General features: G+C 35.5%; 4 protein-coding genes and 1 non-coding gene across 7 annotated transcripts in view; 3 read left to right on the plus strand and 2 right to left on the minus strand.

Annotated features, from left to right (window-relative positions):
• Nucleotides 1–3310: 3310 nt before the first annotated feature.
• Nucleotides 3311–4969, minus strand: LOC111381468 (protein JINGUBANG-like). Its single transcript, XM_023005258.1, has one exon. It carries the CDS (start codon nucleotides 4917–4919, stop codon nucleotides 3588–3590), a length of 1332 nt encoding a protein of 443 aa, XP_022861026.1. The 5' UTR covers nucleotides 4920–4969; the 3' UTR covers nucleotides 3311–3587.
• Nucleotides 4970–16323: 11354 nt separating this feature from the next.
• LOC111381484 (cold-regulated 413 plasma membrane protein 2-like) lies at nucleotides 16324–18316 on the plus strand. The gene is made up of 4 exons (XM_023005269.1): nucleotides 16324–16819; nucleotides 17528–17635; nucleotides 17728–17798; nucleotides 17884–18316. Exons 1-4 carry the CDS (start codon nucleotides 16626–16628, stop codon nucleotides 18135–18137), a joined length of 627 nt encoding a protein of 208 aa, XP_022861037.1. The 5' UTR covers nucleotides 16324–16625; the 3' UTR covers nucleotides 18138–18316.
• On the minus strand, nucleotides 18314–24017 carry LOC111381474 (long chain acyl-CoA synthetase 2). The gene is made up of 19 exons (XM_023005262.1): nucleotides 23778–24017; nucleotides 23306–23369; nucleotides 23067–23156; nucleotides 22928–22984; nucleotides 22533–22581; nucleotides 22376–22452; nucleotides 21749–21788; nucleotides 21563–21657; nucleotides 21293–21457; nucleotides 21088–21198; nucleotides 20899–20986; nucleotides 20760–20826; nucleotides 20607–20682; nucleotides 20407–20524; nucleotides 19772–20017; nucleotides 19464–19603; nucleotides 19110–19292; nucleotides 18912–19031; nucleotides 18314–18633 (listed from the first exon to the last, which is right to left on the minus strand). Exons 1-19 carry the CDS (start codon nucleotides 23921–23923, stop codon nucleotides 18586–18588), a joined length of 1980 nt encoding a protein of 659 aa, XP_022861030.1. The 5' UTR covers nucleotides 23924–24017; the 3' UTR covers nucleotides 18314–18585.
• TRNAI-AAU lies at nucleotides 23539–23612 on the plus strand. Its single transcript has one exon. It is a non-coding gene; the product is annotated as a tRNA-Ile (tRNA).
• A 1527-nt stretch (nucleotides 24018–25544) lies between the features above and the next one.
• LOC111381490 (mitochondrial import receptor subunit TOM6 homolog) overlaps nucleotides 25545–27698 on the plus strand; it is a 6335-nt gene continuing 4181 nt past the window's right edge. Inside the window, exons 1-2 of one of the 3 annotated variants that reach the window (XR_002700350.1) lie at nucleotides 25545–25863; nucleotides 26064–26159. Coding sequence is in view for 1 of the 3 variants with exons in the window: in XM_023005282.1 (XP_022861050.1) it covers nucleotides 25687–25851 (165 nt within the window). In the remaining 2 variants the exon portion in view is untranslated. The other 2 variants (XM_023005282.1, XR_002700352.1) reach the window with 2 other exon arrangements.

The raw sequence follows: 27698 nt of genomic DNA on the forward strand, positions 1-27698 counted from the left end.
CGACCTGAAAACGACCCTTCCGAAGCTTCTCCGAAGTGATATAGCGATTCCTACTACTGACCTGCCGAAGCATCTCGCCTCCGAGGTCGAGGTCAAGTGGACCTCGATTAGAAGATCTGCCGTCAATTTGAGATTTGTGCCAAAATCCTTCCTACACCTAAGGTTTAAATTGATTTGACGTCTCCATGTGGCTAGTTGATGTGACTTATCAACTTTATGTCAATTCAACTCAGAAGAAACAAACTGTCCGCCCACTCTACAAACGCGGCTAATTGATGCCTATGAGCGGACGCTTTATACCGTCAGATGTATACATGCGTTCCACATCCAACGGTGCATACCACCTATAAATACCCAAGGTTTGGCAAGAGGCAAAGGTAATGAAACTCTTACTACATAGCACTCCATAGCAAGTTTATATATTTTCTCCTCCCCCTTTATCATTGATTTGCATAGCCCCTGGGTACTGTTCCGATCACTTAAACCTGACTTGATCGTCGGAGTGTATACGGCCGTCACCACCCCCGCTGGTTCCGACCGTGTGCGCCTGACTATTTGCTGATTGTGAGCAGGGAGGAACACGTAGAGTAGCTTTTAGTTGGCCACGTGGAAGGACCAATTTTCTGGGTCAACATTATCCATTACCAGGTTTTCAGAAAGATTGTTCAGATGTGAACTCTTTGTTATAAAATTTCATTTTTTTAAAGTTCAATACTAGTTGGAATTGATATTTTATATTCAGATAAATTTCAGAATCCCCACCGTGTGGAAAATAAATTTGGTAGTTGAGTACATACGTTTTTTTCCTTTCCATCTGTGTCAAGGTCACGATCGACATGTCAATGGAGTATAATCCCTCTTCAAATTTCAAAGATTGTAAAAGTTACGTACAATGTTCATTTGATGTGTTAAGAGTAAGCACTCTATTGGGTGTGTGTGTGTGTGTGTGTGTGTGTGTATGTATGTATGTGTATATGTATATGTGTGTGTGTGTGTAAAAATACATGTAAAATAAAAAATAATAATATTTTTAGGGTCATCACCGAAGTGGAGTCTTAAGCGATCACCTACCACGCCTATAGTTAGGGCCGGCACTGCATTTTCATCTTAAGCTCGTCGTTTTAATAGAATTTTGCTATTCGTACACTGGTGCGTCAACGTTGGTGTACACGTAGTAAAACTCATTTAACTATAGGAAGAGGACTATAACAAATACTCAGAACCAGTGTTATAAAACCCGAATCGAAAAAGTTAGTTTGAAAATCGATGAAACGATCCAAGGTCCGATTTTGGCTGACTGATTTAAACCGCATTGTAATTAATCTGCCATAACTTTTATGAACCGGTGGGTTATTTAGAAGAAACCCACTAGCCCAAATTTTAGGTGAACAGTTGGTCCATTGGACTTTTATAAAAAAAAAAATTAATAATAATAAAAAAATATAATCATCCTGATATTCACGCTTTGAAAACCCTCCATGCTTCGGCCGTCCTTGGAATCCTAACCTTCAATTTCAAGTCAAATTAGAAGGAAGAAGAGAATTTAAGCATGAAATTTACATTTTTTTTTAAGTGAATTTCAAAATTTTCCCCATTAAAATATATGAAGGAAGTTTTTTTTTTTGTTTTTTTTTCTTCATTGAAACCTTTTTTCTTTTGTAACTTTGTTTTCATATTTCACCACAATTCCCTTTTCTTGCCGTAATTGTCTATCCGTTGTATACTATACACAATGATTGTCTTTTAAATTTAATGTGAATTTAGAATTTATTTTTATGTTTGCTTAATATATTTGTGAATTCGGATAGAGCATTAAATTCATAATTGTGTTCTAAATCTCAGCTTGAATGTAATTTTATATCCATAGTTAGAGACTTAAAGAGTCTGAAATTTTTGTAACAATAACTTGTTGTAGGATGTACAGTGTTATGTTTTAAAGCACACTTCAAAGGAGAGAATCGGTAAGCTGGGATCCCCTGCTTGTGTCAAAGTCAGACTTTTGATCTGATAAATGTTTGAACAATGATAGCATGGTATTTGAATTGTAAAATAATATAATATATTATAACAATTATGGAGCATTCTACTCTAAGCATGTTAGATTATATACAATTGTGAGGATATAAAAGAGTAAGGAGAAATCAAAAACTGAAAGTATTTGTGTTATAATTATGCAGACATGTTATTGGTTTGCTGAAATAAGCTTACATCTTCTGCACTAATAAAATAGTACCAAGACACATGAAATTCCAAAATTTTTTAGTTCTTTATCTTCTAGAAAATGCATTGGCAGATTTATACATGGTGTGGAGACAATATAATGTAGCTAAGAATATCCAGCAACCTCTGATGAAGAACTGATTTTCTTTGAACAAAGAATGAGTACAAATTACTATGAAAGTTGGTATAAAGATTGATTTTTAGTCATATATGCATATACGAGCTCTACTGTTATTTGACGCTATAAGACAAGATGGCTGTGGTTGCCTTAACAAGCTAATCTGTAGCTAAGGTTATGGAGAAAGCACTCAAGTTCTCAATCTGAGATCTGAAGAATCTATAAGATGAATCGAAAAAGAAATCTTTATTGGTTCTACCTCCTATCTTTTATGAAGAGAATGAATTTTTTTCTCGTAGGATCAGGGTTAAACCAACAACACAGAGGTTCTACAACAACAGGAGCCACAAAGACGATTGTAGAAGGATACTAGGATTATACTCAAACACAACGGTACATACATATAAATGTATATATATGTGTGTGTGTGTGTGTGTGTGTGTGTGTATACACATCTATATATACACGTGTGTGTGTGTGTGTGTGTATATATATATATATAGCGAGGCTTACAGAAGTTTGCTCATGAGCTGGGCAACCCAACAAATTTGAAACTGACTCTTTAGTTATAAAAATGCAATTTTCAACTAAAAAATGAGATGAGGTGCAAGTTGAGTCCCTTTCTTGAGGCGAATCGACAAGATCTCAACTCATCCTAGGACGAGTGTGAGTCAGTTTGTCCCATTTAACACTTCTATGTTATACTATTTTAAAATGCAAGATTTAAACAAAAAATGGAAATGAAAATCTTTTGGATTATTTAAATTAGCATCAACCTTCACCACCAAATTTGTATGCTTTTTAAGTTTAAGTCCTGTTTGATGGTCATTACTTTGGAAAAAAATGATATTATGAATAATGATTTTTTGAAAAATGTGTGATTGAAAAATAGAAAAAATTTTGAGTTTACGTGCAAAAATAAGTAAGAGAATTAAAAAAACTTATTTTAAACGGAGACAAACATGTGCTAAATTGTAGAAACCAAAAAATAAAGAGATACTATTGGATATATTGGTAAAATCCACAATATATACACATTTTTTCACTGCCTAAATTTTTGGCTCATTTTTGAAGATCAATATGCTCTCGGTCTGTCTTGTCCATCTACGATACATTTTCACAAACTCTGATCCGGTCCCACAAATAATTTTAGTTGGACGGTTGAACGGTCTTGATCATCTCATCTGATTGCCTCGCCTCACATTCACAACCGTCCGCATCATTATTCATACACCGTCTGCGCGTGTTTTTACGGTTCTTGCAATTCCTTCAAGCTTGGCGCGTGCTCTGAAATTCTCCAAACCTTTACAGACTTGTCCAAGCTTCCACTATACACTATCCAATGCTGGTGGTCCCCCTTCTCCACCTCCTGGTGGTCCTTCTCCACCGCCAAGCACTTGATCGGCCCAGTGTGCCCAGTTAGCACGGACACGCAGGTGTGGACGCCACCCTCTTCCCATCGCCACACGCAAATGCTTTTATCGGCGGACCCGCTCAACACCAAGTTCCCTCCCACGGCCAAACACAGCACCGCCAGTTTGTGGCCCCTCAGCACGCCGCCGTACGACATGAAGTGCTTTTCCCTCTCCCAGAAATTCACCAGTCCATCGGAGGACCCTGCGTACAGCACCGCCGCCCTGGCGTTCACTGCTAGCGAAGTTATTGCATTTTCTTTCTTCAATAACGTCTCCACCAGCACATGTTTTACATTCCTATCCACCAGCTCCCTCCTCCACGCCTTCACCGTTCCATCGGCAGAGCCGGTGAAAACTAGCCCATCAAACGCCGCCACCACCGAGTTAACTGCATCATCATGGGCTGTGATGGATTCCAAGCATTTCGAATCAGAAATTCTCCATACTTTTAGGGTTTTATCCCAAGAACCTGAATACAACAACCCTTGATCAACATCCACGCTCATACTGGAGACTGCATCGAAATGCTTAACCCATGGAACATTTCGATTTCTTCGTACTTCAACGTAGTTTTTTGGATTCATAGATTTCTTCAAATAATCTCCGGTTGTAGGCAAGTTTCCAATACGCTTATGCGTTTTTCTCTTATTACCCAAAAATCTCCAAACGCGGATTTTTCCATCTTGATGGCCGGTGAAAATCTTATCACCTAACACAACAATGGCTTTGACTAATCCACTGTTTGTTTTAAAACCAGAAAAGTCCTTCAAGTTCTTCCAGACCCGAATATTCTTGCTATCGGATCCTGTGTACAGCAAGTCCCCGGAGGCTGCTAACGAATAGATATGACCTTCTTCTCGTACTAGGGATCCGATAAGGCCGTGTTTTCGAAAGTTTATGTATTGATTATCGTCGTCTTCAACAGGATGCACAGTCTCTATCCATGGCGATTTTGTGAATGGAGACGGGTGGTTCCATGGAGACATGTAAGGAGAAGAAGTGGCGCTGTTCGTTGGAGCTGACGACATGGCGGCGGTGCTGTTTCGAGGTGAAGAGAAATCATTATTGTCGTCTGGATCGGAGTGCAGCAGGGCTCCAAATTTCCGGCGCCGGAGATTGTTTTTCTCCGGGGATAACGCTCCACCGTTGAATTCTTGGTTCGTCATTGCACAGTTTTTGGATAATTCTTTGAATATGAATGAGAAAATAGAGGGAAAAATCTAAGGGTGGGAAATGGAAGAAAAGGGTTTATATAGAGGACAGGATGGGGCTGATGACCTAACCAAAGGTATAATTGATGGACGCGTGGAAGAATGATACGTGAAGCTTACGAGTATAATTTTCAGGGTTACGAGTATAAATTTCAAATATTATTTTTGAAGGATTATTATCAGGGTTAATTTGTGCTTAAGATAATTAAGTTGATTACCTGACAAAAAAAAGTAAATTAGGATAAGCAGGACTGTCAAAATTTTCTTAGTTTCTGTATCAGCTGCAAAAACTTTTCACCTACTCGCTAAAGTTATCTAGTTCAATTACGACATCGCAACTTGCTTTGAATTGAAAGATATTACAACGCTCGACAATCCACCTTCGAACTTGACTGGCCTATATAGCAAGCTAGCTCGTGCTTACTAATGACACAAGTTGAGCATGAACCAGCTCCCTTCACAAAATTCTAGCTTGCCTCACTTCAAATGCAGTCGCATGGTTGCAAAAAAAAATGCCATGCAAACTTTATATATGAAAAATTGGCTCACGAATCAATTTGTACAAATTAATCATTCGTTGTTCAACTCGTTTGAGACGAGCTGAGTCAACGAAAAACTCGCTCAACTTAACACTTATATTTAGATTGGCGATGATCAAAATGCTTATAAGTTTACTAATTGAATTTCGAGTTAATAAAGTAGGATTTTTAGGGTTCTAGTTTCCTTAATTGAAACTTTAAGAAAGTAAAGGTGTTTTATATTTATGTTTATTTGGTCGAGTTATCTAATATGGGCAACGTGGCAATCTTGGATGAAAGTATTATAATTGAGCTTCCTTACGTTGCTAATGTCACAAAAACGGAGAAAAGTTATACATATCATATGATGATTGATGAGGAGTTAAACTAAATTAAATTATAAAAACGAACTATCTTATCTCACTTAAACTATAAAAAATTTAATTTTGATAAAAAAAAAAAAGCATATCTATAATTAAATATAGATTATTTCATTAATTTCTTCGGTCGAATTTTCCATCACGTTATGAATGCAAATGTTTCATATTCTTGTACGGGCCAGAAGGTCAACGGTCCAGAATTGGCAGCCCACCTATCAGCCGCCACGTAAAATGACTTGGACAGAAGACAAAATGACACGATTTGGCCAAAACGTCGACTCTACCTCAGCACATCGTATGTTGTTAGAAATAATTTTATTCCAACGGTTGCCTAATTCAAACTTCGATTATGGCACCGGCATCACCTATGTTAATATTAGACCAAAACAAGTTGAACTAGTAACGAGCTGACTTATGAAAAAAGGTGTTCAATCAATCCACAATTTGCCCCAGAATGAGCCCAAATGCTCTTGAATTGGGTCGAGCTCGAGAGCAGCTAGACCACTTTTTGCCATACTTAAACATAGACAAGTGGACAAAAATATAAAGGTAATTAGCACAAAACGTCCATTTTTTTCAATGTTATTGTGCAAGATGTCACTGTCTTTCATTTTTTAACATTTTCACGTTTCATTGCTGAAAACGTCATTTTCACCAATTTTTAACATGAAATGACCAATATGCTATTGTTCTTGTCCTTAAACAATTTTGAACAAAATTAGGAGTAAGATTGCAGTTTGTTCCTTATTTTTCTTTTCTTTTTTTGTTTTATTTAAATAAGAATATATATTGTTCATTTTATGTTAAAAATTGGTAAAAATGATGTTTTTTACAATAAAAAGTGAAAATATGGTTGAAAATGTCAAGAAATGAAAAGGTATTGATGTTTTGCACAATAACATGTTAAGGGATAAGAATCTCACATCGGTTAAATACCGAAATATTGACCAACTTAAAAAGATTTTAAACTACTCCTCTTAACAAGGTTGACCTTATTAAGATGGACCACAAATCTTAACATAACATAGAAATGTATGAACGTTTTGTGCTAATTACCCAAAAATGAATGTGATTGGCCATAGTTGCAGAAGATCTATTAATACCGTTACTATGTTTTGTTATGCCTTGAAAAGATTAATTATGTTTAATATTCTTCTTATGGGGCCAAAATAAGTCATTCCAAAAGTTTGATTTTATATTATTGTTAGATATTATTTAATTTTTAGAGCAAATCTCAGAGTATCAAAGTAGTGTGCTAGTTTATTAGCTTAAAAGATTTTATTTTCCTAACTGGGTAATAAAGTGAGAATCATATCAAGAAATATATTTTCCTCCTCCAATTTGTTAATCATAAATTGCTGCTGGTTGGTGAGAAATAGTGACGTTTTACTAATTGTGATATGATTAATAAATACTTAAACAAATACTTGGGGACAAGCTATTGACTTTTGATAGTCAATTATTTAGCATTTGGACCACGTACATGGGATTCTCAAATTTTTAATGTCAAAAATTCCAACTGTCAAATTTACATGAAATTTCACACTATCTTGATTAGGATTCATTTTGATTATGATTGTTGTGTTTATTAAAATTCAACAAAAGTTTGTCAGCGTATATGTATGAATCAATAGTTTTGATTAAATTATTTTTGTCTAATTATGGGGTGACATTATTTGCCTAAGCTTAAGTTTAAAGGACAGGTGTTTTACGTTGCAATTGATTTGGTTTTCTTGGTTATGTCCTGGATTTGTTATTTCTTGGCTCCTCATTACAACGGAAACTGTGAAGTGTTATGCATCTCTGTGTGCGTGTGTGTGTGTGTGTTTTTTTTTTTTTTTGGTTAAAAGGTCATGAGGCATTTAATTAAACAAAAAATCATATAAGTCAGCACTCTGCTTCACTTTGCATCGCCTCTTTCATGTAACTTTTTCGAGACTGTTACACCATGTCTTTAAATGTCTCACTGTATTTTGAGTCAATGCATCATGTCTCTACAGCAATTTTTATTCAAGAGGATGTGTATTTATCACATGTCTCACCTGAGTCAAGCTGCACAATATATTGTATAGTGATTAACACAACAACTTTGCAATAGTTGCGTCCAGTTAGTTCATAACTTTTCAATCTATATCCTGGCTATGGGTACCACGGATCTAATGATGGCTATGAATTGACACAATTCAGCTTGACAAGTTACCGAAGTGAGTCTTTGGGACGTCTTGTCAAGCATCTACAAGGCTTCTTCCATCTGTATGCACTCTCTTCTTTCCATCAAAAATAAGTTCTAGAAACTTGGTGTAAGTTAATCTACAATTCGACATTCATATTGTATCTCTCCCACACTTAAATATATATCCTTCATTTGGCTTGAACATCGAATTGGATGCGGTTATTGCGTTCGCCAGAGTTTTGGTCTGTGCGATGTCCAAGTGTGATAGTAACATACGCGTCTCCTAAGATTTGCTGATAATTGGATCTCCTCGAATTTGGAGGTTAACATACTTAAAGTTACATTGATTATTTCCATCTCGGAATACCCTTTTTTTTCCTTTTTCTTTTTTCTTTTTGTGTGTGTGTGTGGGGCAATCTCTAACTTATTCATCAAGATTAATCATTAGAAAGGACATTATGTTAGAAAAAAAAATAATAATAATAATTAAAGTTAGTTTTAAAAATGTTTATGATGAAATGTAAGAAACTAATATTGGAAAACAAGAAATTCACATATCTATAAGCAAAAATTAACGTAAAATGCATATTATGTTGAATCAAATAAGACTAAACGAAACAATTGACGTTTCTCTTCTCCATTCATTTTTATCTTATGCATCATATTATGCATATTCATCTTTTAAAAAAAAAATTCCTAAAAAATGCTGAAAAATCAAGATTACGTGTCCGTAAATTAAGTTTAATGTTTCGGTTTCTTATCCAGTGCCAGTGGTGGTTAACACGTTAAGCTAAGCTATTTATGTGTTACAGTGGTTCATCGACACGTGCGATGTATAGTTACCTAACAAAGTTTTAATTAAATTTACTAAACTAAAGCTGACACTAAATAACATGCAGTTAATTGACCAAAAGCATGCGAGTTAATTATTCAAATTCTTCATGTCAGGTTGTAAACTAATAGGCCACGTTGATGCCGGAATCAAAGAGACATAATAATAAATAATAATTTGTCACTAACGAGAAAATAAATAAATTGAATACATTCTCAAACTTGATAAAGAATATGATTATGTGAATTCGACTCCATAAATAAAGTAACACTCAAATATTCTGTAAGTATCAAGCATTCAATCATGTTATAACCCTAATCGATTACTAAAATGTTCTTGAAGAATAATAATACGATGATTCAATTTATAAATAATCCATAGTAAGCATCTGTTTGTCAAGATTTCTCCTTTTATTTTTACGTTTCGTAAAAGAATTAATTTATGCCAATTTTCTCTAAAAACTTTTATAATAAAATAAAACACTTTCAAAAAATTATTCAAATATAATCAAAATTAATTGCTAAATTTTCAAAAATGATGTAAAAAGAACCCTAAAAGTCATATACTAGTGAAAGATTGACACTTCCATTCATATAGTGGCAATATATGTGGACCATGTGAAAACGACACTGACGCTGCATAGGTCATTTATGTCTCACTAATTCATTGTATCTTTCCCATTATGAAATTCCATGCGTTACAAAATTATCAAATCACGCCAAAATAGTGTTGTAATAATACACTTAGCTTTTCATTTCAATCAGGGGCCAAAGTCAATCAACACCTTTTCCATACTAGAGAACAAGACAAGGATATATAATTTTCGAACGCGTAACATTACGATGTATTTAATTTTCTCGAGATTCATGAACCGCAACTCGTAATTTTATAATGTTACCTATATGTCGCGTTTGTCACGAAAAAATATCATCTTGTGTCCATGTGTCATAGAATGAACATGAACATTAATGCGTCATTCGCTCAGCCTAGCCGGTGTCCAAAAAGTCCTAATAATCGATGTTCGTCTTAACAAAGGAATTTGTAGGAATTAAACACTTGATCAAAAATTGGATTAGAGGCTTCTGACATATCCGAATATCAATAAGTTTTGAAAATGAGAATTTCATCCTAACTTTCACCAAAATAATGAAGAATGTCAATCACGTCACGTAAGAAGGCCAAAAGGAAAATTGATGTTGCTGTGCAGGTGGCACTATTCTAAATGGGACAACTGTGAGAGTCCAGAAACCTCAAACGGGCAAACGGGTCCCGGGTGGGTCACCATAAATGGGCATGGTGGTGGGCTGCTGTTTAATTATAATTTGATTAACCAAATGAATCAGCAATAATACGTAGTGGGGATTATGATGGTCAAGTGATTATGGTTGACTTCTTTGAAAATAATCCAATAATCCACGACTTAATTCACTTCAATAACACCCTCTAAATTTTAATTTTTTGAACCTACCCTCATCTCTTATCACATTCCATCAAAAGAATGCTAATCAACAATTGATTGGAATAGTAATAATCTAATTAATTTTATATGTAAGTTGAACTTTTCGTAAATTACGTGTCAATTAAAACAATAAATGATATGTTTCTTACGTTTAATATGATAAGTACAAACATTTTCTACCAAAATACTATTTCAAGTTAAACATTATATGGCCTTAGGATCGATGCCATCTTAACTCTTAAGGTCAATTTAAAAAATTATTTGTCTTTGTGTATTTTATTCATTTTTAAGTTTAATCAATAATTTAAAAAATGGTTTATGTGTTGACTCGAAAAAGATTTATGTTTTTCTTCAATCTTAATTATATGAAAGTCATGAAGTTTTAAGGTTCGAGAGTTCAGATTTAAGCCCAATTGATTACTTAAGAAATAATATTTTATCTCCATGTGCTATTACAGCTTGGTTTCGGAACTCATGATTTTTTATATAATATTTTTGTTTCTTATTTTTATTTAAGCCCTAAATTTTAATTAAAAAATGGGTTTCATATAATAATATTTTTGGTTTAAACATTGTATAGAGTGGAATTTTTACATCGACTACGTAATCTTCTACTCCTCCGGCTATTTCCTTAAAAAGTTAATTTAGGTTCACATAAAAGCTCTAGTCAACGGTTTCCTATGCCACGGCTTAAACAGTTTCATGCACGATTTTTTTTAGAAAAAATTGCAGTCAAGGTATCGAACATTTCGTTTATTAGCAGACTTTATCCAAACATTTCATTTGTACTACCGTGAGTACCAAACCTTTAAAAAATTTACAACTGAGGTCCGAATGGATTGTTTCTGTTAGTTTGACCATTAATTGACATAATAAATTGACTTTGACAAATTTTGAAAGGGGTAAAATTGTAACTTTGAATTAAAAAAAAAACAAAAACAAAAAATCAAAGGCCATTCACTGTTCATCTTCTCCTTCCTACACCCACGCCCACACCCCACCTCCTGCTAGAACATCTCTCCAAATCTCTAAAGACAATTCATTTTCTCCCTCAGAACTCTCAATTATTACATTAAAGAACAAGCACCAACGCTCACAATGCTTTCATCAGCCTTTGCGACAGCGTTTTAAGCTCCATCGTGTTGGTTCCTGCACTGCCTCTGTTGCAATAGCTAGGCAGAGCGAAGCACAAATCTTCAAGTTCTAGTCTTATTGGTTCAAAATAGTATCTACAAGGGGCTTGAGAATGGTGAAGATTTTGTGACGTGTGTGGTGATGGAGGTTATCGCGTCAACACAGGCGAAGCAAACGGCAAAGTCGGGGTTGCGGAGGCGACAGAGGATGGAAGAGAGCATTCTAGAGAGGAAAGGAGACAAAACGTCACCGTGGGAAGTAGATACGATTTCCAGTAGGTGAACGCAGTCGGAGGCGAAAAGGCAATTCAAGAAAGGTCCAAATGATTCAGTTGAAGAGTTCTAGCTATAGGATAGCGTCGATGGGAGGCAGTAGCGGTTCACCTGTAGCCACCCATCGCTGTAATTTTCTTGGTCTTGTGTAAGATTATTTCCTGTGAATGGCGACGGGTGGTGGTTGCCGACGATTGGTGATGACTGCTAATGGTGGATAGGTTTTGGGTTGGGGAGGGACGGGGTGGGAAAGAAAAGAAGAACAGTGATTGGTTTTTGTTTTTTGTTTTTGTTTTTATTATAATTCAAAATTACAATTTCATCCCTTCTAAAATTGGTCAAAGTCAATTTATTGGGTCAACTAATAGTCAAACTAACAGAAATTTGGACCTCGGTTGCAAATTTTTTAAAGATTTGATACTCACGGTGGCACAAATGAAAAGTTTAGGCAAAGCCTGTTAATAAAAGAAAGGTTTGGTGTTGTGGCAGCAATTTTCCCTTTTTTTAGTTTATTGACTATTCAATCTTTGAATTCTTTACTGACCAATAATTCATCCAAATTCTTTATTGACAAAATAATTCACTACCCAAACCATTCTTCAAGCACGAGGCATAAAAAAGTCTTTTGAATAAATTGACACAAATAGCACTAAACTGAGAAATGTAATACTTATTTTCTTGTTACTTCGTTATGTGTGGAATCACTTGGTTTCGCCTTTCTTAATTACTTGACTGATGGTACTCTACTAATTTATCGTTTTATAAAAAATATAGTGAAAATTACACCCACGTCTGCTTTTCAACTTATCAATTCAAAAATAAGATGTAAGATTTTTTAATTCAAGAATCAAGTATATCCCTGTTGTAACAAGGTGGCGTCGAGATGGCACACCACCTATGGCTAGATGCCACCAACACAACAGAGAAAAGAGGGGGGATTAGGATTTGGAGGCGAGGACGTGCAATATGCGTAATTGTACGTCCCTGCTTGCAATTTCAAATTGAGGGTCAACTTACAAATGATGGTAGTGATAAAGCAGTGGTGAGAGTATTGGTGGTTGTTAAGTGAAATGAAGAGTGAACAAAATGGATAATTTGTAATCGATAAAAATGGGTAATTTGTTATCAATAAATAATGTGTAACCTAAAAAAAAAAATTTATAATTGTGATTTACAATTTGTGCCTTTATGACTGGCCTTATGCGATTTGTGATTGTGACTTGATTTTTGAAACTTTTTCACAAGTTTCTTAGTTTTTAAAGTGTATCTTGAAGCTTTTGTAATTACGTGTTCTTCCCAAAAATATATTATTTTATTACTGCATTAAGTTTTATTTTTATTTTTGGTTATAGATCTCACAAAAAATGGGTCCAATCATATGATTGCCCTGAGCCAACAATAAAGCCCAATGGAACATTCAAAGTCTTCACGGAAATTAAAAATAATTGTTGTTTGCAAATTACTTTCATGAATGAATTTTGTCTACTGCTTACAAAAAAATCTTTAACGAACAATCAACTGTTAATAGTAGCTTCTTCCAAGAAATTAATGTTTACCCAATTTCCTTGTGGAGTGTTTTGGAATTTAAAAGATAAAATTCATCAAAAAATTAATTCAACAAAATTTATTTAACAATAGCTTTATTTATTATAATGTTAACATATAATTTGAGCATCTGTAAAGATTATTGTGAAAATCTCACTCTACAAGTTTTTTGATTCATGATATGTAATTTTTATTCTAAACTTACTACTCAACTTAAAAATCCAATTTTCATTCTCAAGTTATACTCTAAAAGAAGCATCCACTGCACCGCTCGCACAACGAGCCCAAATCGACAAAATGCACCAAACCCATGAAAATAACTAACCAATTAGACTTTAACATATTAAAAAGTCCAATTGACGTGGGCTTAGATCACAAATTCATAATTATAGGTCACGGATTTATTTACTGGTAACATATCATCAAATTAATTGATCATAAATTATTTCGTGGTCATAAATAAAATTTTTTATAAGTCACAGATTATTTCGAAATCACGGATCATTCAAATTACAGGTCACGGTTTATCTATGAGTCACATATTTTCAAGTTTATTGGTAACAGATTAATAATTAACTCAAATAGTTGGTTACATGCACAAAACACCCCACCATCAATCTTGACCCAGTATCAATCTTGATCACAATTCACCACCACACAATCATCGCTTGCACCAAACCATCGTAACCTCACTACCATCGTTGTACCCAAAGTGGCACCACAATCACCACCCAACCTCACCGCCAAAGCCAACACCACTACTACCAGCAAAACACACAACTAAATAGTTTGGTCACATACATCAAAACATTCTACCCCAACTATTGGTCATAGATCAACCAAATAATCGATCACAAACATTATCCTACCCCCCCTGCATCCACCACACTATCCCCATAACTACCACCAACAACAAAACAAAACACACGACCATCAACACTCCCTACCACCGGCCCAATTCAACAAAACCCCAAACGGCCAGATCTACCAACACTGCTACATTACCGTGACCTGCATCACCACCAAAAGCCTAGCCAACTTCACCACCACCATAGCTACCAACAAGCTATCGCAATAAATTTAATCGAAAAATCACCAACAAAAACCTCCCACAGTAGATCGGTTAAAAAAAGCACTGAGGCCTCACTATGCAGTAATGCCGCCTCACTATGCATAGCGGCATTGTCCGCAACGAGGCACCGTCATGAGCAGCCAGGTTTTTCGAGGCGATGCTACTACTTCGCTGCTTCAAGCAGTAAGCACCGTTGCCTACTAGTGCTGCTGTCATTTTGAACCGTCGAAATATGGGGAGAGGTAGGTTGAGAAGATGATGGTGCCATGCTGGATGATGGTGGATGCGATGTCGGAACAGTGAGGGTAGGGATAGGTTGAGATAGAGAGGGGAGAGAAATAAGGATAGGGAGAGGGAGAGGGAGAGGAAGAGGGAGACAAGTGTTTGGGAGAAAAAAATATTTAGGGTTTGTTTGGGATATTAACTGAATACCTGCATTTTGATTAAAAAATCTTTTCACTTGATTTTTGCACTCTGAAATTAAAATGCTCGTGTTTGTGTAATTTTCACTAAGTTTTATTTTTATTTTTGGTTATAGATCTCACAAAAAATGGGTCCAATCATATGATTGCCCTGAGCCAACAATAAAGCCCAATAGAACATTCAAAATCTTCACGGAAATTAAAAATAATTGTTGTTTGCAAATTACTTTCATGAATGAATTTTGCCTACTGCTTACAAAAAATCTTTAACGAACAATCAACTGTTTACAGTAACTTCTTCCAAGAAATGTTTTCCCAATCTCCTTGTGCGGTGTTTTGGACTTTAAAAGATAAAATTCATCAAAAAATTAATTCAACAAAATTTATTTAATAATAGCTTTATTTATTATAATGTTTACATATAATTTGAGCATCTGTAAGATTATTGTGAAATCTCACCCTATACAAGTTTTTTGATTTATGATATATATTTTTTATTCTGAACTTACTACTCAATTTAACAATCCAATCTTCATTCTCAAATTCTACTCTAAAAGAAGCATCCACTGCACCATCTCGCAAAACGAGCCCTTATCGACAAAATGCGCCAAACCCATGAAAATAACTAACCAATTAGACTTTAACAGATTAAAAAGTCCAGTTAACGTGGGCTTGAATCAACATTTCAACCTGCTCTCTATCCAAGTGGGGATATAAACGGGTTGGGTAGAGCAAGCTTACGAGTTAAAGTTCGCAGCTTGGGTGCGAATTGACAAAAAAATTGCTCGAGGTTTTTTGGCCGAGTCGAGTCGAGCCGAGCCAAAGCTCAAGCTCGAACAAAAAATCGAGTCTCGACTTGGACTTTAGGCTCAAGCCTTGTGAAGCGAGCCAGGCCAAGCCTAGTCAGTTCAATTTTTTTTTTTTCCATAGTGTTTGCAAGCACTCGTGGCAATAGCTACCGCCTGCTTTCTGCAAGCCTGTGACACAAGCCAAGAAGTCATTTTAGCCTACTTAATAGGTTGGCTCAAGTTTGGGTCATTGCCTGAAAATGAGGCTTGGTCCGAGCCGCGAGTCGGATTGGGAAGTGCTTATTGCAAATTTCACTGAATTATTAGTTTTTTATTTTTAATCCTTAAATAGCTCAAAATAGACAACAAATGTGTTTATCGAACACGTTAACATCCTCGGCAATAAAAAATTAGCAAGATTTGTTTGAGAAACCTACTGGCACTTCCCCTCTCTGCCTGCTTTCTGCAAGCCTATGACACAAGCCAAGAGGTCATTTTAGGTTGGCTCAAGCTTGGGCTATCGCCTGGAAATGAGGCTCGGCTCGAACCGGGAGACAGATTGAGATCCCTTAATCCAAGTGCTTGTTGCATATTTCACTGAATTATTAGCTTTTTTAATCCTTAAATAGCTCAAAATGGACAACAAATGTGTTTATCGAACACGTTAACAACCTCGGCAATAAAAAACTAGCAAGATTTGTTAGTTAGTAATGAGAAACCTACGAATTCCATGTGGCACTTCCCCTCTCTGCCGACGCACAGTTCCAGCACACACTCCGTTTGACTAATTAAGCTCCAAACTTATCTCTGTCGACGCAAAGTTCCAGCACACACTCCATTTGTCTAATTAAGCTCCAAACTTATCTCTGCCGACGCAAAGTTCCAGCACACACACCATTTGACTAATTAAACACCAAACTTATTAATTCTTGAATCTTCCAATCTTTTTTAATTACAAAAATAGTAATAATAATATACAAAAATCCACTATTTAATCAGCGTCCCTTCTCTTTATAACGATTTCATTATTATCTTGTATTGAGTTATAGGGTTGGAGGTCCTATCAATGGATAAAATTGTGGGAAAAAAGAAGAGTTATTTGGCAATGAAAACTGATTCTGTAGCTGCTAATGAATTGATCAGTTCTGATTTTAAGGAAATTGGGAATGCTGTGAAAAAGCTTGCTAATCATACAGTAAAGCTTGGTAGCCTTGGATTTGGGACTACAATCCTCAAATGGATTGCTTCATTTTCTGCAATGTAAGTTTTTTACCCTTTGCCTTCTACCTGTTTGTTTTATTTCCACAGTGAACGTTTGATTTGCAGTACTGGAATACTTATGCTGTGAATGGATTGGATTATGTGTCGGTGTGAACTAATTGAAGAAATCTTCTTGTTTAGAGATTAATATAATGAAGTTAGGTTTCGGTTTAAGAAGAGTGTGAAGAAGATAAAATTGTTTGAATTATTTTTGTTCTTTGTCTAAGCTTTTAGAGAAGACTGGCCAAAGGTAGCTTACTAGGAAGTTCTTTCTGCAGTGCGTAAAAGCAAAAGCACAAGTTCTGTTAAATGAGACCTGAGTTTTATTCAAGTTTAGATGCCCTTGTTACTTGATTATGATGATTCGTTGACCTAAATATGAGATTTGACTTGATTCTAGCCATAGAAGTTCAAAACTAAAAGTCCGTCCATCCCCTTCTGTTAGTCCATTGATGTCGGCTTCTAATGGATTGTAGAACTTCATGATTGCTAATTAGATTGCTATTCACTGCTTTCTGTGCTTCCTCTTTTGCTGCTTAATACAGGGCAAAAAGGGTGTCTAAAGGAAAGGGAATTCACTTCTTTACGCTCCTCTTTATGTGATTCATTTAATCGCAATACTAACTACTTACCACCATTTACACGACTTGTTGCATGCCTTGTATCATTGATTCATCAACTGTACTTAACAAATCTCTTGGTGTGCAGTTACTTGTTGATCCTAGATCGAACAAACTGGAAAACCAACATACTTACGGCCCTTTTAATTCCATACATTTTCCTGAGTCTTCCTTCACTAATTTTCAACTTGCTCAGGTAATGATGAATGATCCTTACTGTAACTTCCGTAGTTCTGGACCGTTTTGATAATTCATTTTTGCGTAAAACTTACACGATTAATAGTACAGAGGAGAAATTGGGAAGTGGATTGCGTTTATAGCTGTTGTCCTACGCCTTTTCTTCCCCAGACATTTTCCGGGTACGACATTACCAGTCGGTCATAATACCTTCTCCCGCACCCTTCCATTCGGAGTAACATCACTTGGATAAATTTTTTAATGCAGATTGGCTAGAACTGCCGGCAGCTTTGATCCTTGTCATTGTGGTGGCTCCAAGCTTTTTTGCTGACACCATAAGGGACAGCTGGGTTGGTATCTTGATTTGTCTGGTCATCGGATGCTATTTGCTGCAGGAACATATCCGAGCATCGGGTGGGTTCAGGAATTCCTTCACGAAGAGCCACGGGATTTCCAACACTATCGGGATAGTCATTCTGTTGGTATATCCCGTCTGGGCACTCATACTCTACATTCTTTGAAGTTGATTTTTCAGTGTAATTTATATGTGATGGTTTGAAGGTTTGCATGTATTAATCCATTGTCTGTGTTGCTTTCGAGTTACAAGTAAGTTGATTTGTTCTTTGTGGATACAATAAAGCTTCATTGGACCTGAGATTGAGAGAGTTTTGTGTCACTGTATATAACAGAATTCTCCTTCTATGAATGTTTTATCAATACAATAAACTAAACTTTATTTTTTATTAATTTTAGAGTCGACCAGTGAAAGTATACACGTACAAAACAAACTCCATTCACGATTTATATTCATGGATTTACCATAAATCCAGAATTATTTGATTTGTTGCACTAGATACGAGAGGTATACATGGACATGCGTGTGTAGTTCTTAATCGGATGAACTTGAATTGTAGATATGGAGTGCTTGGAAAGGACATTTAGAAGCTCGTATCGATTTGATGATGTTCTTTATGCCTTTGTTCCTTTGGCATCACTGTACAGTTTATCGATGCAATCCTGCAGATGGACAAAAACACGTTTAGAATGGCGATGTGTAATATTCAGTCATAAGCATTAAATTAATGCTATCATGCCCCCGAATATACCATTATGGCTTGCTCGGCAATTACTGACAGTATTAAGAAAGAAAAAGCTTAAAATCGTGGCAAATTATATATCACAGTAGCGTCGAGTTTTGTGTACCGAACATATCGTTGACGATCAATAGTGGCCAACCCTTCCGAAAGGGTTATACAATGCGGAGAATATAGAGAGTAACCAATCATTTTACTTGCCTTGTAATATTTGAGCAATTGTGGCCTCTTAAGCTTAAATGTTGGAGTGATTAGATCACGATCAATGTCAAAAGGAATTGGCTCCAGATGAACTGCTCTTAACATTTCAAAACCTCGAAGCTGAGAGAACATTTGGATCAAACAAGGAACAAAAATAGACCACGAAATCAACGAGGAAAATTGAGAACAAGTACATACGTTGTATCCTTTACCAGTGCCGTTGAGCTCATCCAGAAGATATTTCCTAGCGTTTGAGTTACTGCACAGGGACTTAAAATCACCCTTCACCTCATTATTTGCGGCCCAATCTTCGAGTGCTTTTCTCTCTGGTACCACCACAGCCACAAGAAACGACTCAAAGCTGTTTCCATAAACCCAAATCTGCAAAGCGGCAAGTCACAATTCAAGATTCCCACAATTAAATGGTTAAGAAAGGACTAATATAATCATTTGTGAACACAGCAATGCGGATGAACAAGCCGGTTATCCCCATGAATGTGCATCTTCTGTCAAGAATGAAAAATATTGTTTCCTTGGTCATTTTGAACTTACAGATGTTACAAGGGAACATCGCGAGTATGTGCTTTCAATGCTTTCCACGGCAACATATTCACCTTGTGACAGCTTGAATATATTCTTTTTCCGGTCAATTATTTTCATTGCTCCATTGGGCTGCCACTCCCCAATGTCCCCTACAGGTTTCATTTTTACCTTTAGTTACAAATCAAATAACTTGATAGCTGATTAGGATGTGTTAGAAGTTAATTCTTTGATGAGCCCAGATCCCTTCCATTCAATAATAGAAGATAGAGTCCTCAAAAGAAGAAAGGTGAGCTTCTGGTTGCATTTGAGAAGTGTACCTGTATGGAACCATCCATCCACAACTACACCTTCGGTAAGATCCTGGCGTTTATGGTATCCAGAGAACAAGGTTGTTCCCCTTAGACAAATTTCACCACGTGGCACACTAGAAAGTGCATCATATCCCATCTCAGGCACTGATTCAAGCCTTGCTTCGATTGTAGTCATGGGAACACCAACAGTTCCAATCATAGGGTACACATTGGCTATGGAAGTGAAACATCCACCACAACTTTCTGTAAGGCCTGAAGTCAAAATAACAGGGAAAGAAGCGCAAGTTATAATAGAGAAATTGAGGAAAGGAAAATCAGGAGAAAAATTGAAATTCTGGTACAGTAATTACTATCAAATGGCATGCTTGAACACTTCTAGACATCTAAAGAGTAACAGAAGCTGAAACATAGCATTAGGCTTGTTCAAAATATTCTTTTAGAGGCTCACAAGTAAAAATCAAGTACACTCGTGACATGATATGAGATTATTATAGATTGAAGTGCAATGATATGCTGCCTTCATCTACCATGGTTTCTCCAGTTGTAAGTTGATACTATTGTCATCAAGGGACAGGGAATACACAACGCAGAATAAGGTTCCTAGTAAAAGTTTCGCTCTGGATCAATACTCTTTTTCATACCATATCCTTGTGATAAAAGACAGCAGCATGTGACCCTCAGAAACTCCTCAATGTGCTTAGGCAAAGGTGCAGCTCCAGATAACATAAGACGAACTCGTCCTCCAAATCCTTGTTTGATCTGAAAGGGTAGGAAATCAGTGAGGAAAACGACGTAACTTTTAGAATGTAACATACTAACAGTAGAATTTTAAGTCACTAACCTTATCGAATACCAATTTGTCCAACAGAGGAGATGCTTCCTCTTGTTTTAGTCCTTTCTCCAAATTCCTTAATTTACTGTCAGCATCTCTCATTCATTTAGAGAGAGGTAGTGAAAGAAAATAACTATTGCAATAGGGTAAAAAGTGACATACTAGTTGTACGCATACTGGAAAAGTGCCTTTTTCAGTGAACCACCAGCTGATATTTTATCCATTATGCCTGAACAAGCAGACACCCAAAATATTAAGTACGAGAATTTGACATTGTAATAATACAAGCAAAATCTTATACCTGTGTATATTCGATCATAGACTCTAGGAACTCCACAAAAAATAGTTGGTTTTAACACAAGAAGATCTTCAATCAAGTATCTGACGTCCTGTTTGTTAGCAGTAATGTTGATTTAAACTTTCCACAGTAAATGCGTTTTATCAGATTCTTATTTAGCAGAGAAATTCAATAGCGAGATATTTATCTTACGCCTTGCCAAAATCCTATTGAAGAACCCCGGTAAATAGAATAAGTCTCTATAATTTGATCGAATATATGAGCTAGTGGAAGGAAGGAAAAGTATACATCCTCTTCGGAAAACTGCAAAGGAAAATTATTATTCAATAATTGCAAGTTCATTTCCTGGCTGGAGGAGAAAACAGGATGACACTTAGTCCATTTAAAGTATTTTTACCTGTTTGTCAGTCTCTAGAAGAAGTTGATCCATAGATAAAACTTCTGCCATGAAAGCGCCATTATTTAGAATGACTCCTTTTGGTTCTCCCGTTGTTCCACTGGTATACATTATCGTGCAAGTGTTTTTCTTCTGCCTTCCAGGAAGATTACCATCCAAATTTCCCTGCAGAGACGAAAGAGTGATAAAATCATAACAAGATCGTATCAGGGCCTAAAAGTATTGGTCATATTATTCACTATACAGAGTTATTAACCAATGTCTTCTAACCATTGAAGCAAATTCTTCCCACGAGAAGCAGTCTACACCTAGTTCCTCAGCTGCTTCCTTTTGCTTGTCCAAAATCTTTCCAAAACTCACAATGGCTTTACAAAAGATACAGTTCTTTTTTAATATAACTAGCAGTTCACAATAAAACCAAGAAATGATAACTTAAGATAGAGTAATTTCACCTACTTTTTAGATGTGATGTACATTTGGAGAGACATATTAGGATCTGCAGAAACATCCAGCTATCAGATCAAATAGTTAAAAGGGAAAAAAAATGCTTAATTTTCCGTAAAAAATTTAGAATCTTTGATATGTAGCCTTTTCAAATTAAAAGTTAATTCCCAGTTATACAAAGGTAATTCAAATAAGCTATTTGAGGGATGATGATACACACACACACACACACACACACACACACACACACACACAGAGAGAGAGAGATTATTGCTCCAGGATGATCTATACAAAGTACAAGGAATTTGCCACACATCAGACATGCCCAACATGACCAAATCAAAATTTCTCGCCACTTTTAATGATACAAAGTAACATGCACAATCCTTATCATTTTCGATGTGTCAAATCCTAATTGTCAACAAAGTGTCGATAAAAATCAACCTTATCAACAGAGGGTCTTGCTACCCCTTTTCCAATTCAAAAATAGATAAATTACTCGTGTATCCTTGTTTAGGAATCACGAGAGTAGGTTGATAATTAGCAACCAGAAAGTACTTTATTCATTAAACTTTTACATTTTGTTGTAGACGAAATTGAAAATCGAGCAAATATACAGCTGAGTGAAAGAGAACATACAGCTGGGAGCTTGCTCTCTTGAACAAATGCTATGGAAACTTCAGCATGGTTGATTATAAACTCAACTGCATTTGCACCTACATTTAACACCAACCTTAATCCAGTAACTAATTGAACGATCAAGAAACTACTCATTGAATAATTGGAAGAAACATACCAAGGCTATCATACAGCGGTACATAAGTAATGGCATGCCCATTACAAGCCTGTTGAACAATACAACAAGGTAATTAACTTCAACATAACACAAACTAAATAGGATTATGAATATGTTAAGTTGAGGACTGTTTAGTAATTCGTATTCTTATAAAATTCTATTAAAAAATTGAAGTCTTTGTATAATTTAATTTTGTAGTAATTTATCTTATAAATAGAGAGTCGTACTTGGACTCTATTATTATCATCAAAAGAGAAAAAAGAGACGCCAGAGAAGATAGGAGGCGATTTTCTCTCTGTATTTTTTTTTTTTTTTTTAAATTTTGCGTAGTCTTGAGAGTGCTTATTTTTCTTTATTCAAATTGATTGAGTTTTATAATTCTCGAGAGAGTATACCTCCATTGCAATTATCCACTCGGGGCAGTTAGCTCCGTATATGCCACAACGGTCACCCTAATCAATTAAACACGAGTGGTTATAATGAGATTGTATGCTGTAAGCATTTGTTGAAGTTCTATAATTGAAAGCTACTAACGGGGTTGACGCCACGGCTTCGGATGGAAGAACCGATCTTGAGAGTTGTATCATAGACTTCCTTGTATGTGAGCCAAGAATACGAACCCGCCTGTTGATTTTCGAATACCAATTCAACATATTATGTAATGACATTGAATTTATTAGGCCGGATCATGGTAAATTAGCAAATTTGAGGTGATCTATCAATAATAAACAGCAAAATAAATAATAATAAATAAATTGGGAGCAGAATTGCACCTTCCCATCGATGATTTGACGGCGACCGAGCATCGGATTCTTGGGATTCCTTTTGACCGATTCACTGCGGGTAACGAAGGAGCATTATAGATCAAATTAAACAATGCCATGAGACCAAAATTTAGGAATTCAGAACTACTGGAACTAATGAACCCGTTGGAGAACAGAAACGAAATATGGATAAACAAATTTATCAAAAAAAAAATAAAAACAATTGGACAAGCATAACAAATGGCCTATTAGCTCAGTTGGTTAGAGCGTCGTGCTAATAACGCGAAGGTCGCAGGTTCGAGACCTGCATGGGCCAAATTAATAGATTTTTCATTTTTCTTTTTTCTTGTGAGAAAGAAAAAGAAAAGTCGTGCCTATTTTGAGATTTTTTTACCTCGAAGAGGGTTCGTGAACTTCACCATTATTCTAAAAACAAAACTCATAATTCTCTGTAACCGTGTGTTTGTATATCTATACGAACCTGAAGAAGTCCCACGGAGATTGAAAAGCAGGAGGAATCTCCATAAGACCATCTTTAGCATAAATGCAGCGATAAACTGCTCCTGCGGAAGGCTTCCCATTATCAGCAGCTCTTCCTTCTTCAACTTTCACAGTATAATCCCACATTTTTTTTTCACACTAAACAAGAAGGGATTTTTGACCTGGAAATGAACCGAAAAGAAGGGAGTTAAGGCTGAGTAGGAAGAGTTAGGAGAGATGGAGCAATAAATTTGAAGATTTATATTACAGTTGAGAAGCGAACAATTTCATTTATGTTGGTGGTTGAATTTTTCTCTTTTCGGTCAGGCAGGAAAATGATTTAATGATTTTAAATTATTATTATATACTCTCCGATCTATCCATATTTTATACCAATTATGCTCTACAAATGCTTCTTTCAACGAAAAATATAATATAAAACATAGGGTCCGTTTGGTAGGATTTTTGCTTCTAGGAGTTTTCTAATGAATATACGAAATACTTTTTGAAAATTATTCAAACATATCCAAAATTAACTTTTTAGTTGGTAATTTTTAATTCAAAAGTTATGACAATTGAGCCCTTACTATTATTTAATGTATCGTTTAAATGTTTATAAAAATTTCAAACAATGCGTGTTGTGTGTTACATGGTACATGGAATACTTGACAATTTTGAGTCTCAATTAAAATTTCTGAAGAAAATGCTAAATTTAATATGATTTTTCCAACCAGAGGAGACTTTTTGGTACAATACATAAATGCATTTGCCGAAAAAGGGGACAAAAACATTTCATATACATACTTACATTAATTTTCATGCAATATTGATTGTTGAGCCTCTAAATAAGTTGGCTAGTCATTATAAATTGTCAAAGTGGTAGTTTGAACTTAAGTATTGCCATGGTCTCTCTCGCGATCGGAGGGTCAATCTCGACTGGCCCATCTTGCAAGCTAATCTGGATGTGTGGTCCAACCCTTTTGGGCTAGCTCGCTCAATTCAGCCGTTGCAAGTGTTTGCAAATTTTGTATTGTTGAATTCATTATTGTGGCTACATTGAGAATTCAAGACCAATATATCGTACCGTTGGATTTTATGCATAATAATAAAGAGATGAAAAAGAAAAATCAGCACAAGAATTTACGTCGTTCGACAGTGTGCCTACGTCCACGAGAGCGAAGAAGGGGTAATTTTTATTCAGCAGTGAAAAATAAGGTTACAACATATTATTTATACTAATCCTAATTTAAGCCCATATAAGACTTTAAGACTCGAACAAGAATTATCCATGTATCGTACCTGTGTTTCACTCTATATGAGTCACATGCACAACACGTACATTCTTAATCAAAAACAAATTATGTTAGCAATAATCAAATAATTGATTTACAATTCATGACTTCCAATGTGAGTGCAGTCGTGTGAGTATGTTGTTCATTCCATGTATAATATAGAGGAAGGAAAGTGAGATTTATTCGTTGATCTGATATTAGATGAGTGATTATGATATAATCGTTCAAAATATATGGATGTTTCACACATTACACACAAGAAATGGATTCGTCCGATAAACTAGCTACTCATAGAAAACTATTGATTATCACGTACACCTACTTACACCTACAAATAAATTCCCGCCTTCAATCTTCAATCGTTTTCAGCATTTAGTGCCGCCAGCGGAAATTTAAAGCTGTAGTAATGGGCCCGGTAACCCATAAAGAAAGCTAAGCCCAAAATTGAAAACATTGGGAATAATCACTGAACTTAACCCAATAAAAGATGGGCTTCTCTTGAGCTCTTGATGATAAAAGTTTTCAAAACACCCTAATTTGAGGTTAGGGTTTTAGATCTGTCTCTAATAGCGCGCACACCCGAGAGAAGTAGAAGCGTCTTCGATTGCAAGGGCGAAGATGTTTCCCGGAATGTTCATGAGGAAGCCGGATAAGGCGGAGGCGTTGAAGCAGCTCAAGACCCACGCGGCAATGTTCGGAGTTTGGGTTGCTGTCATTCGGGTCACACCTTACGTTCTCCATTATTTCTCCGATAGCAAAGAAGAACTCAAGCTCGAACTCTAATTTCCTTCACAGGTAAAAAATTTATATGTTAACTAAACGGTGTTATGGTCCAGTTCTCTGCCTACGCAGGAACTTTGTGTATGTATGTCTACGTATGCATCTGTATTGAAATGAAATCGTTATTATTTTCTATGAATTATGTATAGTCTATCTTGATTACGAGCAAGACTTATTTTTTTTAACTGGACTGATTATTTCATGATCAACTATAGGTAAAATTACATATTCGTTTCCTAGTGTGTGATCAGACGTGCTTGAATAAGGGGATGCAGATGACTCATTTATTTGTAAACCAATCTAATTTATAGGTAGGTGGTATCTTGTTTTGAGATGAACTTGTTACTGGAATTAACGTGAAAAAAGGGATTTGCTAGACTGTTGGTTTTCTGGTCTTGTATATAATGTGCTTTTTTGGACGATAAAGGTTTGTATTCCTAAGATGCAAATATTGCCTAATCATTATCTTGTTATTGGAGGTGAAATGGAAGTTTGTGCTTTGGACTGCCGCCCTAACGGGGGATTTTTCTAAATGGTCTATCACTATTCATTTTTGCTAAAATGCCTATATTACCCTTAATGAAATGGCTTGTCATATTTTGCACAAAATATCCTAATTTATTGGAATGTTCCAAAATTCTTCTATTTCTCTTATTTCGAATTTTAATATATAGTTTCATCCTTTGATCTAGTAAATTAGTATAATCTGTAATATAATTGTCATATAATTCTTTAAGATTATCATATTCCTTAGATGATATATCCATAGTCTCTCGTTGAGAAAAAATATTTTTTATTTTTTCTAATAGTATTTCTAACAGATTATCTAATCTTTTAATTGTATAGCCTGGCATCATATAGATAATTCCTTACAAGCTTTATGATAAATAATAATAACATGATAGATAAGTTTTTGCAAACATGTTAAGTAATAATCCCTACGATTCTTTCAAGATATTAAAAGAATTCTTTCTAAATTTAACAAAGACAATAATTTTACCTTACTTTTGATCTTAAATCTGCATTCTTAGAATCGAGTGACCTTCAGGCTCTGAATCTGCAAACTTCTCCCCCAAACGGCCTTTTGCCTTAATGGGAATTTTGCTATTTCAGCTTCTTGCCTTCACTGTATCTTTTCTTAGAATTAAGTATAAGGATCTTAAGTAGAGAAAATTCTCTCTTTGTTAAAGTAAAAAAGAAATTATCTTCTTTAATCTGTCAAGAATCTACGGGATAGGAAGTTTAGAAAATCATATTTTTCTTATATCAAAAGATTGGAATTTTATTTCTATAATGATTTATACAAGATTTCTATTGTATACAAGGGAGTTATCAGAAAAACTGGTTTTAAAGAAAGCTTAGGAAAAGAGAATGGTTTCTAACTCGAGATGATCCATTCTTTCCCCAAAGACCTCCATTTATACATGACTCAAACTTGCTATTATTGGTCTATTACATCATTGCATATATCAGAATTTGAAAAGGCTCACATGCCTCTCTATTCTTTTCCTCCTGGGGTCTACATTTTCACATGCGTTTTTTACTTTTTCATCAAAGGGGCATCTTTTCCTCTATTATTGTCGCTACATCTTTGGCTCCATATGCAACTGGCTAGATGCTTTGGTAGTGGTAGATCCCTATCTTTTATCAATCTTTTTAGTCTTGTTTGCGTGTGGGGCACTCCCTCAATCTGCATGATTCTTGAATTGTTGTAGGACTTCCATTAATTCGATGAGTATCAAATTTCTGGATATATTCTTTCAAAATAGTAGATTCTTCTTTTCCATTATTCATAAGAAGTGTCCATCCTTCATTTGACATAAGCATCTGAATTTTTTATCATATAAGTT

Source organism: Olea europaea, chromosome 3 (assembly GCF_002742605.1).
Source record: "Olea europaea var. sylvestris chromosome 3, O_europaea_v1, whole genome shotgun sequence".
In the NCBI taxonomy this organism is placed as follows: domain Eukaryota; kingdom Viridiplantae; phylum Streptophyta; class Magnoliopsida; order Lamiales; family Oleaceae; genus Olea; species Olea europaea.

Excerpts from the sequence above, each read along its gene's own strand:
- LOC111381468 (XM_023005258.1), bottom strand. The coding sequence starts at position 4,919 with ATGACGAACCAAGAATTCAACGGTGGAGCGTTATCCCCGGAGAAAAAC.
- LOC111381474 (XM_023005262.1), bottom strand. The coding sequence starts at position 23,923 with ATGTGGGATTATACTGTGAAAGTTGAAGAAGGAAGAGCTGCTGATAAT. Across the intron at positions 23,157-23,305 it reads GTCAAATCATCGATGGGAAG|GCGGGTTCGTATTCTTGGCT; the intron begins GTGCAATTCTGC and ends GAAAATCAACAG. Across the intron at positions 20,018-20,406 it reads TCTTTTATCACAAGGATATG|GCCTTACAGAAAGTTGTGGT; the intron begins GTATGAAAAAGA and ends TTTTGACTTCAG.
- LOC111381484 (XM_023005269.1), top strand. The coding sequence starts at position 16,626 with ATGGATAAAATTGTGGGAAAAAAGAAGAGTTATTTGGCAATGAAAACT. Across the intron at positions 17,636-17,727 it reads CTAATTTTCAACTTGCTCAG|AGGAGAAATTGGGAAGTGGA; the intron begins GTAATGATGAAT and ends TTAATAGTACAG. Across the intron at positions 17,799-17,883 it reads CTTCCCCAGACATTTTCCGG|ATTGGCTAGAACTGCCGGCA; the intron begins GTACGACATTAC and ends TTTTTAATGCAG.